This window comes from Vulpes lagopus, chromosome 18 (assembly GCF_018345385.1).
Source record: "Vulpes lagopus strain Blue_001 chromosome 18, ASM1834538v1, whole genome shotgun sequence".
Taxonomy (NCBI): Eukaryota; Metazoa; Chordata; class Mammalia; order Carnivora; family Canidae; genus Vulpes; species Vulpes lagopus.
Window position 1 is genome coordinate 29,173,221 of NC_054841.1, and position 13,922 is coordinate 29,187,142.

General features: G+C 45.7%; 1 protein-coding gene across 1 annotated transcript in view; it reads left to right on the forward strand.

Annotated features, from left to right (window-relative positions):
- Nucleotides 1-13,922, forward strand: part of TMC2 (transmembrane channel like 2) — a 55,831-nt gene that overhangs the window by 41,519 nt on the left and 390 nt on the right. The window contains exons 15-18 of the mRNA XM_041732387.1: nt 341-580; nt 7,104-7,229; nt 9,098-9,176; nt 10,267-10,384. Coding sequence (XP_041588321.1) covers nt 341-580; nt 7,104-7,229; nt 9,098-9,176; nt 10,267-10,384 — 563 coding nt within the window. The remainder of the gene's footprint in view (nt 1-340; nt 581-7,103; nt 7,230-9,097; nt 9,177-10,266; nt 10,385-13,922) is intronic.

The window sequence follows — 13,922 nt, forward strand, 5'->3', positions numbered from 1 at the left end:
ACTTCAGATCCATTTCTGAACAGCAATGCTGTTTTAGGGGGATCACAGAGAAACAGGCAGGAGGCCAAATAATTTGCTAGGTCCCTCATGGTGAGGCAGTGGTTAAATCCCGGCCAGAAGCCAGCCCAGTAGAGCTTGGAGGTCTCCTTCTCCTGAGGAATGGGTGGCTGGGACTTGGTGGTAAGCATCCTGCTGCAATGGGAGGCCCCTGCCCTTGGGATGTGCAGGGAAAGCAGCTAGGCCTCATACTCCTAACCCATCAATCCCATTTCCCCCTGTTATCCTTCCCTGGCCTCTCCTGCTATGGGGCCAACCAGGTGTGTGGTTTCTACCCTTCCAGGATGGGCTCCTTCTATGCTCCAGGACTGGTAGGCATCAATGTGCTGCGTCTGCTGACCTCCATGTACTTCCAGTGCTGGGCAGTGATGAGCAGCAACGTTCCCCATGAACGTGTGTTCAAAGCCTCCCGATCCAGCAACTTCTACATGGGCCTTCTGCTGCTGGTGCTCTTCCTCAGCCTCCTGCCAGTGGCCTACACCATTATGTCCCTCCCGCCCTCCTTTGACTGTGGGCCATTCAGGTGCACAGTCTTGGTTGCATGGGAGCAGCTCCTCTCCCAGTCTGCTCAGAGGTCCAGTTCTAGTGTCACACCAGCCTGCAAAAGGCCATGGAGCTCTGAGCAAATCATCAGAGCTGTTCAATAGCATTTTCTGCAAGGATGGAAATGTATTTCTACGTGATCCAATACGGTAGCCACCAGCCATGTGTGGCTTTTGAGCACTTGAAATGAGGACCAAGAAACTGAATTTCTTTATATCATTATAATTCATTTGGTTTTTTTTTTTAAGATTTTATTTATTTATTTATTCATGAGAAACAGAGAGAGACAGAGGCAAAGACAGAGGCAGAGGGAGAAGCAAGCTCCATGCAGAGAGCGGATGCAGGACTCCATCCGGGGTCTCCAGGATCACACCCCGGGCCAAAGTCGGTGCTAAACCGCTAAGCTGGGGCTGCCCTCATTATAATTCATTTGAATTTAAATCACCACACATGGCTGATGGTTACCATATTGGACAGCGCAGCTCTGACCTTTTAATATGTGGATAATCTACTGCCTTGGATTCCCTTTACCATGGGATAAGTAACGGGGGATATTCTGAAGATGAAATACCCACACATTTATAAGTGTCATTCAAATGTGAAGCAGGAATTGAGACTTTTGACTGTCCCCCCCCCCCCCCCGCCCGCCCCATGCTCTGCAGAGCATTTGTCAGCCCTGCGGGTTTCAGTATAAGTCAGACTAGTTCAGGAGACTGGGTGTTGTATAAAGAAATAAGTAATTACGTAAGGAGGTACATTGAGAGACAATATACACCTGCTGCTCTCTTTCCAAACATGAGACCCTCTGGGCACAAAGCCATCTCTCTACTCCATAACAAGGAGTTGGTTCTGTGGTTCAAGCAGTTTGGAACATGCTGCCCCTTTTATCTGCCACCTTCTCTCTTAGAAATGCTCGAGGCACACTATTAATGGATCCGAAGAATCAGGCAATAAGATAATATGTACGAGCCATAAGTTTCCATCCTTACTGAGCACAGACTCTTTCTTTATGTAATACCCATGTGAGGCTGGGAGTAAGGTGAGGCTGGTGATGTGGCGATGCTGCACTTGCACAATCCTCCGAGTGAGTAGTGCCTTCAGCTGTGCATCCCAGGGCCTCACCCACCTCACTCTAGTCCTGGCTCCATGCTCACCAATGTGGATCAACACATGGGGAAATGCTGATCCAGCACCTTTCTGTTTACAAGGGACGTAGCTAGAGAAAGCCCTATTCTCGTTGCCCCCCAGCAAGTGCGGTGGAGCTCAGAGACGTTAGTGGAGTGCTCACGGCGGAGTGAGATCCGGCTGCACAGGGGTTCAGAGGGAAGGAAAGGAAGGCTAGGTCTAGAACAGGAGAATGGACTGAGCCGTAGAAGGCCCTGGGATGCCAGGCTGAAGGGAGAACTACATGAGAGAAGTGATAGAAGCTTCTTTTGACTTCCTAAGCAAGGTTTGGATGGCTGAGCTCTGGATGCAAATGCCAGTGCCACTTTGCTCTGGCTGCCTACCTGCCCTCAGACAGGAGGCCCATGAATGGGTTGCCTGGCCCTCATCATCTGCCCCACCCTTGCTTCATGGCTACGGTGAGAGGCCCTGACAGCCTACAGCCAGGGAGCACGGAAAGGAACGTAAAAACAGGACTCAGAAGGAAACATGGCTGCCACCACCCTCCTGTCACCCTTCTGATCAAAACTTACCAACAACTAGAAGTTCATTCCTCAGATGTTTCTACAGCTGTTCTCTCTCTTGCTTGCTCCAGGTGTTTTCTCAAAGGTCACCTCGTCAGTGAGCCTTTCCCAGGAGAGCCTAACTAAAATATCACACACACACATACACACACACACACACACTTTTTTTTTTTTAAGATTTTATTTATTTATTCATGATAGACACAGAGAGAGGCAGAGACACAGGCAGAGGGAGAGGCAGGCTCCATGCAGGGAGCCCAACGTGGGACTCGACCCGGGTCTCCAGGATCACACCCTGGGCTGAAGGCGGGCGCTAAACCACTGGGCCACCAGGACTGCCCAACACACACACTTCTTATCATTGTTTCTGCTTATTGCATCCCTTTATCAACAGCTAGCATCCCAGTCCTTTTGTTTATTTACTGTGTTTGTTGTCTGTCTCCTTCCTCAGGACGTAAGGTCCGCAAGGATGTGATTTTTCTTCCTTTCTCACTGTCTAGAAGTGAACACCTGGTTTATGGTCAGTGTTCAGACTAGACCTCTTGGGTCACAAAAATTTACTTTTGCAAGGAGGGACTTAGGGTTTCAACCAGATCCAGGCAGACAACATAAATGGATGAGATGGGCAATGTTGAGTCCTGTAAATTTTTTGTAAATAAAGTTTCATTGGAGCACAGTCACATCCACTTGCTTACATATAATCTATGGCTGCTTTCTCACTACAACAGTACAATGGAGTCACTCCAACAGAGATATCTGGTTTGCAAAGCCTAGAATCTTTATTATCCAGCTCTTTCCAGGAAAAAAAATTCTCAGTCCCCTGACTCAGAGTGTAGACTCTGGAGTAAGCTTGGATCATCGTGAGAGGTTCCTTGGCTCCCTACACCACAAGTTAATTGCCTATCACATGGAAATAATTGCAGTGCCTCCCTCCTAGGATTGTTATGAGGATTTACTAAATTATTTGCAAAGTGCTTAAAGGAGGGTGCTAATTTCTGTAATAAGGCATATATACGAGTTTGTTAAGCCTGGGCCCTGCCCAAGCTGGGGTGGCTGGTACTCATAACAAGACTATGAGGGGGAAAGCATTATCTACACCAGGGCCCAGCTAACTTTTTCTGGAAAGAGCCTGAAGGTAAATATTTTCGGCTTTGGGAATCAAGAGGCAAAATCAAGGATATCATGTAAGTACTTGTATAATAAGAGAAACAAATGGGCACAAAGTTTTTAGTGACAAAATTCAAGATATGATAATAATAGAGTATAATTTTTTGTAAGACATCCACCATTGAAAAGGATGGAGTACTTTTTATGTGATAATATCTCACATAACAGAATCTCAAAGTCATCAAACATCAGTTATACAGCTCAGATTGCCGCCTTTGCTGCCTGGATCCATCATTGTACCAGACATGACAACACATCTCCCACCAGAGAAGAAAACTTGCCATGGTACTTTACTACTGCTAAGCCACTGAATTGCTGTGCAGTAGGACAAGTTAGAATACTCAGCTTCTATTTTTGACAAAAAAAAATGTACAGAAACGAAAATGATTATGAGTTAAGGATTTTTTTAAGCTTGTGGCTGGAATCCTCTCAACCATCTCAGCAGAAGGCAAACACAGAGACAGAATTCTCCGGGAAAGATCAGTGTGGGTCCCTCTTGTCTAATGGACTGAATTCCCATGATATTTGCGGAAAACCCATCAGGTATTTAAGAATGTCACATGAGCAGTAACACTGCCAGCTTTTGCTGTTATCTTAGGGCTGACCCACCATTGTATTTTGGGAGTAAATAACTTGTTTTCTAGTTTCATGGGTCCACAGACAGGGAAGAATTTTACCCCAATATCAATCATACCTAGAGTCTTATCGATCTATACGTGATTTAGCTGGTGAGATTTGGGACTTCTGTGCTGATGATATTTAGATGAGATTTTGGACTGTGGGTTGATACTCTAATGAGTTGCAAAACTTTGGGGGATGTAGGAATGACAGTGAATGTATTTTGCTGGTGGGACAAATGTGAATCTTCAAGGACCAGAGAGCATATGGTGATGGATTGAATAATGGCTCCCAAAGATGTTATTATCCTAATCCCTGGAACCTGTGAATGTTATTTTATATAGCAGAAAGGTCTTTGCCAATGTGATTAAGTTAAGGATCTTGAGATGGAGAAATTATCCTGGATTATCCAGGTGAGCCCTAAATGATGAATGTCCTTACAAGAGGGAGGCACAGGGAGATCTGACTACAGAAGAACAGAAAGTGATGTGACCATGGAAGCAGAGAGAGATTTGAAGATTCAATGTTGCCAGGCTTGAAGATGGAGAAAGGGGCCGTGAGCCAAGGAGTGCAAGGAATAAAGTTCTAGATGCTGAAAAAATGCAAGGAAATAGATTCTCCCTCTGAAGGGAGTGCAGCCCTACCAACACCTTGATTTCAGCCCAGTGAAACATGTCAGACTTTTGGCCTCCAGAACTATAAGAGAACAAATGTGTATTGTTTGAAGTCACCTGTGTGGCAATTTGTTATAGCACCCATTGGAAACTAATACACCAACTAATACACCTTACATCATGATGCAAGGATAAAATAACCCACATTTAACTGTGACTTCATAACATGTGAAATTCACTTTTTTTGTTTTTACAGGACAGGCGGCCACTGATAATAACAAAAAATTAATTAATTAAATGTTATAATATGGTGATATGCGTGGCACTTAAAAGTGCTAAGCATTGGGATGCCTGGGTGGCTCGGTGGTTGAGTATCTGCCTTTGGCTCAGGGCGTGAGCCCGGGGTCCTGGGATCGAGTCCCACATCAGGTTCCCCTTGGGGAGCCTGCTTCTCCCTCTGCCTGTGTCTCTGCCTCTCTCTTTGTGACTCTTATGAATAAATAAATAAAACCTTTTTTTAAAAAAAGTGCTAAGCAAAAAAAAAAGTGCTAAGCATTGAGATGGCCACAAATGATCTCTGACACAACAATTCCATGTCTGCCACTAGAACACCAAAATAACTATAGACCCTATTTAAGTGAATAAGCATGGCTGTGTTCCAGTAATGTTTTACTTACCGACACTGAAGTTTAAATTACCTACTCCAATTGTTATAAATCACAGAATATTCTTCTTTTTTTCCCAATCATTTAAATACAGAAAAACCATGCTTCATTTTCAGGCCATGTGAAAACAAGTAGCAAGCCAAATCTGGCCCATGGGCCATTTTTTGCCAATCCTTGCTCAATACTTTACAGAAGAGAAAAATGAAGTTTCTGGTTGCAACATTTTGGAGGGCACTTATAATTTGATGGCCTCATACACAAGATTTTTTAAAGATTTTTTTTTTATTTACTTGTTTGTTTGTTTGTTTGAGAGAGAGAGAGCATGAGCAGGCGGAGGGGTAGAGGGAGAAGCAGACTCCCTGCTGAGCTGGGAGCCCAACCTGGGGCTCAATCCCAGGACCTGAGCCGAAGGCAGATGCTTAACAGACTGAGCCTCTCAGACACCCCCACAATATTTTATATAAATTTGTATCTATGCCCTCTAAACAATCTTCTGAGGAAAATACTATTATTATACTTACAATACCATATTCTGCTATATTATTGTTATATTATATTATATAGATGAGGAAACTAGGGCAGAGAAATGTTCAGTATCTTGGCTGAAGATATGAAACCTCTGCAGCACTGTCTAATAAAATTTTCTATGTGATAAAAACATTCCATATCTACTCTGCAAAAATAGTACCTACTAGTCCCATGACTACTGAGCACTTGAAATGTGAGGCTAAAAAACCAAATTTTTTGTTCTATTTAATTTTAATTAATTTTTAAAATTATTATTCTATTTTAATAGCTCCACTGGACAATACAGCTCTAATGGGGAGAGCCAGGGAACTGATAAAAATAGGCAGAAAGAGAATAAGTAAATTATCCAGGGTGTCCCACAGCTAATAGATGAAGGAGCAAGGTTTTGAACATGGAATTTCAAGCCCTAAAGTCCATTTCTTGACACTGAAAGGACTCACCAAAGCCAAGTAGAGGACCCTAGTCTCTGGGAGGTCAGTCTTCATAATGGTTCTTAGGTATTGGAAGAAAATCAAGATTACTGCTGTGACCTCTCCAGGAGCCTGTCCTAGGTGGTCCAGTCTCCTGAAACTGTAATCTAAAGACAATTGTAGGTATTTTTGAGTGGCCCCATAAGGTTATCTCTTACAGAAGCCTCTAGAGAACTCTTTCCATGCCCTGGGGACCCAGAGGGAGCTCCATGTTGATTTTACAGCCATATGGCAGGCAACTTTCTCCCATGAGAGTATAGTAGAAACTCCATTTTCATCCGGCTGAAAAAGGTGTCAGACACAAGAGACCAATGTAGTCTGAGTTCTCAGGTGCCAAGGACATGATGTTGATGAGCCCGGGCATTGACCCGGCTATAAGATACAGCCAAACGGCAGCCTCTTATGGGGCATTTTTTTTTTAATTTTTAATTATTTATGATAGTCACAGAGAGAGAGAGAGAGAGGCAGAGACACAGGCAGAAGGAGAAGCAGGCTCCATGCACCGGGAGCCCGACGTGGGATTCGATCCCGGGTCTCCAGGATCGCGCCCTGGGCCAAAGGCAGGCGCCAAACCGCTGCGCCACCCAGGGATTTATGGGGCATTTTTATGTGCAGTTCCTATGGAGCAGAGCTCTGGTTCTTCCAGGAAAGCAGTGGGGAGTGGCAGCTTTGGATTCACAGGGGTGTGGGCCACAGGTGTTTGTGCCACATGAGCTGCGTACTGTGCTGTCATGTGTTCTCTCCTCTTTACAGTGGGAAAAACAGAATGTATGATGTCATCCAAGAGACGATTGAAAACGATTTTCCAACCTTCCTGGGCAAGATCTTCGCTTTCCTTGCCAACCCTGGCCTGATCATCCCCGCCATCCTGCTGATGTTGTAAGTTAGTGAGGGCCCACAGCTCTGCGTTGTGGCAACCTCCCCTTACACCTGAGGCTTCCCTGGCAGATCTTTCTTTCCCTGCTCTCTTAATTAATCTACATTTCTTAGAAACTGATCTGGAGACAAAGATTCAAATGCAGATAGTTAATTGGGGAGGGAGAGAGGGCAGTGAGATGGGGGAGGAACAAGAAGGTCATGACCACTGGGATGACTTTAATCCTGCTGGGGAACTCTGGGAATCGGTGTGCCTCAGAGTTATCCTGTTCAAGGGTGGCGGACCGGGGCATTTGTAGACCGGCGCCCAGGGCTCACTGGTTGGGTAGGACTGGGAAACATAAAAGGAGAGAGAGGTTGGTTTGTTGCAGTTTGGGTCAGCTATCTTCATGGGTAGAATGGTTTCTGTACGAGTTGGAAGGGAAGCTCCAGGCACAGAAGGAAAGGAACTGGCAGTTTTAAGTCTTACAGGGAGCACACCGAAAGCGGGATCTAAGGAATACGGATGGGCACTGCCAGTATCTGCAACACTCTCCTAAACACTCACTAGAAATGTTAAAGACCTCTGGGCACTGGGTCTCTACGAAAACAGAGGGGCTGGTTCAGCCTGTCCTTGGTTGTGCTAGGTGCATTTGGTTCGTTCACCACTCTCCCTCCCACCAAAGTCTGAAAAACCCTGGAGGATGGTTGGGTGGGTTTCATGATCTCTGTATTGCCAACACCAGCCCCAGGCCTAGAGCCGAGGAGGGAAACAACAGATGTTGAAGGAAGAACAGGGGAAGAAAGAAAAGAAGGTGGGAAGCGAGAATTGGAATTACCACCAACGAAAACGTACTAATGAAAATATGAGGTTGTTTTTCTTTTTTTTAAGATTTTACTTATTTATTCATGAGAGACACAGAGAGTGGCAGAGAAATAGGCAGCGGGAGAAGCAGGCTCCATGCAGGAAGCCTGATGCGGGACTTGATCCCAGGACCCTGGGATCACACCCTGAGCCGAAGGCAGATGTTCGACCATTGAGCCACCCAGGTGCCCTGAGGGTGTCTTTCTTTATAAAATCCTGTTTTGGCATGCCTTTTTAAATTGGGAAATATTCCTAACATACAGAAAAGTACAGACAACCGTGAATGCAATCACAAGAGTAAACGAATGTTGATATTTTGCCTTATGTGCTTCAGATCTGTCTTTTTCCAAGTAACAAATGTTATGCATACATTTCAAGTCCCCTCCCAATCCTGCTGTCTTCCTTCCTCTCTAAAGGTAACCACTGTTAGAATTCATCGTAATCATTTCCACCCATAATTTGGTGTTTTCGTCATGTGCATGTGCACTATCCTTCTCTGGGCTTTACGTTTTTTCGGGAATGGTGCACTCTACATAGCTTTCCTCACTCAACATTGTGTTTGGGGAATTTATCCATGTGGATACGTGAGCCCACACTTTAACAGCTCTAGTCTGCTCTGCAGTATGATTAAATCACAGTTTATCCAGGGAGTGGGATGCACATAGCACAGAGCCTGACCCAGAGCAGTTACTCAGGATGCATAATCAGCTTCTTCTGCTTTCAAGAAACCCTGCCACTCCCCTATGTCTCAGATTTCCAAGAAAGATGACTCTTTTAGCCAACCTTTACTGAGCACTCTGAGAGCTAGAAATGTGTGTGTCATTTCCACATTTAATAAAATAGAAAGCAAGGTGCCCAGAACCTTCTCTAAATTAAGAAGGGAACTTAGGATAGTAGTAGGATATCTCTTTACCCTGCCCAGAGGCAACCTACTCCAGGAAGCCTGCTTTGATTCCTCCAGAAGGAGTCCAGCTCTTGTCATTTTCCAAGACTGCAGGATCACAGGAGGCTCCCTTTTCTCTTGCAGCCTGGCCATCTACTACCTGAACTCGGTTTCCAAAAGCCTTTCCCGAGCTAATGCCCAGCTGAGAAAGAAAATCCAAGCGGTGAGTCTGTCGGAAGCTTTTGTTCAAAAAGATGTCATGTTTTTGGTTTTTGCTAATTTGCTCTGTGAGTCCAGTTATATTATCTAAATGGCTTCCTTCTAAACCAGATCCCAAACCATCTGTATTATAGGAAGCCTTATAAGACTAAATGACATGCATTTATATTCTGAGGCTATTGGGGGCACACAATAATGATGACTTCAATTTGGAGAGGTTGCCAAAGAACAGGAGAAATTCAATGGACTCAAGCAATGTTCATACATAGTAAAGCCAGTATCCCCAATAATACCTATAGGTTAAAACTAATACAAAAATACTAGAGAAAATAATGTCAGAATGACACAGAGCTGTGCCCATGGTGTAAGGGTCTCTTGAGCCCCCTGCCCCACGCAGGCAGCCTCTCTCCACACCACCTGACTTCTGACAGCTCTCTTCTGTTCTCCCAGCTCCCACCCGCCTCCTTCATGCGGTAAAGGGCAGACCCCACCCCGCTCTAAGCCCTGTCCTCCTTGCTCCTCACTCCCTCCCCCGGAACTAATCTCATTTGCCTCACAGCCAGCTCCCCATCTACATCCTCCTCTGCTAATCTCACCATCCTCTTGCCCAGATACAGAAAACCTTGAAAGGCAGGACTGGCATAGTTTCTGTCCTCCCCTGGCCAGATGCTCCTTCAAATGTTGTGCAAATCTGAGTCTTAAGCTGCCCTCTCTAACCATTGGCAGTGTGGACCAAGAACTGGCCATGTAGGGATCCCTGGGTGGCTCAGTGGTTTAGCGCCTGGCTTTGGCCTGGGGCATGATCCTGGAGTCCCGGGATCGAGTCCCACGTTGAGCTCCCTGTGTGGAGCCTGCTTCTTCCTCTGCCTGTGTCTCTGCCTCTCTCTCCTCTGTGTGTGTGTGTGTGTGTGTGTGTGTGTGTGTGTCATGAATAAATAAATAAAATCTTAAAAAAAAAAAAAAAAAAAGAACTGGCCATGTAAGGTAGTGACCAAGAACCAAAGACAGAGTTCTTGTACCCTAGATCTCACCATCCAGGGCTCTGAGCCTCAGACTGCCCATTCCCCTGAGAACCATTCATCCTTTTCCTGCAGCTCCGTGAAGCTGAGAAGAGCCACAAATCTGTCAAGGGCAGAACTACAGGCAGAGATTCAGAGGACACAGCTCAAGGCACCTCCCAAAATGCTACCCAGCTCCCACTCACGAAAGAAGGTAAATACTATTTCATGATGATTACTTTTTACAAGGCCACATGGAAAGGTGGAAAGAGCATATGCTGAGAAATCAGGTGGAGCTGGGATGAAGTCAGAATTCTGACAATTAGCTGTGTGAAGTTAGGCACATTAAGCTAAGAATCAGTCATAGGTCCTACCTCATGGGGAGGGAAGAATGAGGCGGGATTATGCAAGAGGTGAGCTTCAGGGTCCTGGCACAGGGAGAGAACCCATGACTCTGAAGTGGGAGGAGTATCTGTGAAACAGGGGAGCACCACCACTTCTCCCACGAGGCCATCTCCCTCACCTCTACCCACCAAATCTCTCGCTGCGTTGTCTATGGTGACTCTGGACATTGGCCACAATTCAGCCTTCTTTTCTGAAATGATTTCATCTTCTTCGCTTTCTCTCCTGAGTCTGACAGTCCCCTGTTATATCTTCTTTATATCTATTTAACCTAATATAGGAGCGCTGCTGGTGTCCTCACCCAGATGCCTCTGGGATGCTCGGAGGGGTTGGCTGACATGGGTCACAGCCACCTGAGGATGGAGGAAGCATTTGTTCTCTGTGTCATTTTGAATGTTTTCTTCAGGAGGAGAAATAAATTTGAATCTGGCAGCTGCTACTTGTAACAGAACCAGTTTATATTCTCTTTTAAAAAAGAGAAACACTGGAGTATCTGGAATAAAAGGATGAGAAGTGGCCACATATGTTCCAAAGAAAGTGTCACAGGGTGGGTCACCTGGGTGGCTCAGTGGTTGAGCGTCTGCCTTTGGCTCAGGTCGTGATCCCGGGGTCCTAGGATCAAGTCCCCACAGGGAGCCTGTTTCTCCCTCTGCCTATGTCTCTGCCTCTTTCTGTGTGTCTCTTATTGATACATCAATAAAATCTTTAAGAAAAAGAAAAGGGAAGTGTCACAGGCTTCAAAGGGGAGTGATCACAGACCTCTCCACCTTGAAAGAGGAAACGTTGAATCAAAACAGACCATCTCTGAGATGACCCCAAGTTTTAAAGGTTGGCCCTATTGTAAAATTAAACCACATCGATTTGCTGTGATTTTGACCTCTGATGCAGGAAATGAACAAAACACACAAGAAATGGCTGACAGTTCAGGAGTTTGAATTTTTAGTGCAGAAATTGTATTATTTATTTGATGCCTTTATGACATATAGATAGGCAAGACCACACACACTCACACACACAAAGCACACAGAAATAGATAATTTAACTGCATGGCAGCATTTCCCTGCAAGATGAACATCCTCCATTGGCTTATTTTTAATTCTTGAGGTCCAACAGTGGCAGAAATGGCTGTGGAAGCAGGCCAGAAGGACAAAGGGACACGGTGTGCAGCCCTGGCAAATGCCGTGTTGGTATTGGAATACTTGTCAGTGTCAGTATTGCTCCTGGAATAGTAACAAATGACTAGTGAATCGTTAGTAGCAAGAAAACAAGTGGATGTCGCAAAAAGAGGACAAGGAGTCTGTGTCAAAATAAGACCTGTCCCTAGTGAGTCTCCCAAAATATATGGAACACATTTCGAAGCCACAGACATTTTGTTGGTCAAACTGGCTGGCTGCCCGTCGATGCCCTCCAAGACTGGCTCAGGGATAAAATGCAGAAGAGCCGCTGGCTGGCAGCTTACCGTGAAGCTGAAGAAAATATTTGAAATCGGGATCCCTGGGTGGCTCAGCGATTGGGTGCCTGCCTTTGGCCCAGGGCGTGGAGCCTGCTTCTCCCTCTGCCTGTGTCTCTGCCTCTCTCTCTCTCTCTCTCTCTCTCAGTCTCTCTGCATTTCATGAATAAATAAGTTAAAAAAAGAAAAGAAAATATTTGAAATCACCTAATTTTCCCACACAGGGCAGGAAATGGAGTGAATGCAATGTTTGCTGTAGTATCACCAACAAAAATGAGAAAAGGGAATGGACGTATTTGGACACCAACAGACTTAAGTAGGGAAGGGAAAAAAAGTAGGTGCACAAAATGTTTTCTGTGAGAAACCAGGGGACTGGGATCCTTGGGTGGCTCAGCAGTTTAGGGCCTGCCTTTGGCCCAGGGCGTGATCCTGGAGATCCGGGATCGAGTCCCTCATCAGGCTCCCTGCATGGAGCCTGCTCCTCCCTCTGCCTGTGTCTCTGCCTCTTTCTCTCTCTGTGTGTGTCACTCATGAATAAATGAATAAAATCTTTTAAAAAAAGAGAGAGAGAGAGAGAGAGAAACCAGGGGACTTACCCTAGTTTGACAGTGGTCATCTCGTGTCCATACAGTCCCGATGTGCCTGTCCCTCTGACCCACCCCATCCCTGCCCAGCTCGACTCCCTGCTGCTTTAAAGTTTGCCCTTTCCCAAATTCAAGTTTTTAGTACAGATCTAAAGCACTTTGAGTTTTCTACTGCTTAACTCAGCACTGCAGCGTTTGATTTTTTTTTTTTAAAAAGTAGTGTGACCTGGAGTGCCTAGGTGGCTCAGTCAGCTGAGCATCTGCCTTTGGCTCAGGTCATGATCCTGAGGTCCTAAGATCCAGCCCTGCATGGGGCTCTATGCTCTATGCTACTGCTTCCCCCTCTTCTTCTGCCCCTCTCTCCTGCTTGTGCTCTCTCTCTCTTTCTCTCTCTCAAATAAATAAATAAATTTTTTTTAAAAATTAGTGTGATCCAGGGATCCCTGGGTAGCGCAGCGGTTTGGCGCCTGCCTTTGGCCCAGGGCGCGATCCTGGAGACCCGGGATCGAATCCCACGTCGGGCTACCGGTGCATGGAGCCTGCTTCTCCCTCTGCCTCTCTCTCTCTCTCTCTCTCTCTCTCTCTCTGTGACTATCATAAATAAATAAAAAAAAAAATTAGTGTGATCTGAACACATCAGTGGGAGTAGGCCATGGGAGAGAGCCTAGGAAGACAGCCAGAATTTCATCTGAAAAACTCCAATGGCCTCCATGGCTGCCCTCACTGAGCTTCTCTTCTTGAAGTGGTCGCTAGAATGATACCAGTTACTATAACAAACAGGCCCAAACAACTAATGACTCAAACACAATGAAGGTTTACTTCTCTCTCAACCTAAAGTCTATATTGGGTGTTTCCACTTGACAGTCACTTCCTTCCCTGGTGACGCCGCAGGGACACAGGCTCCTTCCACCCTGTGCCTCTGCCTGCTCCAGGACTGGTCTGAGGGGAAGAGCCCAGAGGACACACGTGGAAGTGGGCACATCAGTCACATGCCACATTCACCCCTCATGGAAACCTAGTCCATTTCTGTGTCTCAGGAACTGGGTTTGGTAAGGAGCAAATCAGTAATCACCCTGAGGTCAGAGTTAGGGGAAGGGAAGGAAACTATTAACGAAAGCCCTAGAAGTTAGATGTGATTCCATGTAGGTTACATGGCCCCTTCCAGCATCATATATGACCCTGGAAGCCATCTAGGAGACTCGTACTGTTGTCCCAACTTTAATACTCCAGAAAAGCCAGGCTCGCAGAGTCCAGTTTAAGGGCAGCATTCTAAAATCTAGCTCTCCAGCCAGTAGAGTATGTTCCTCCAGCAGATG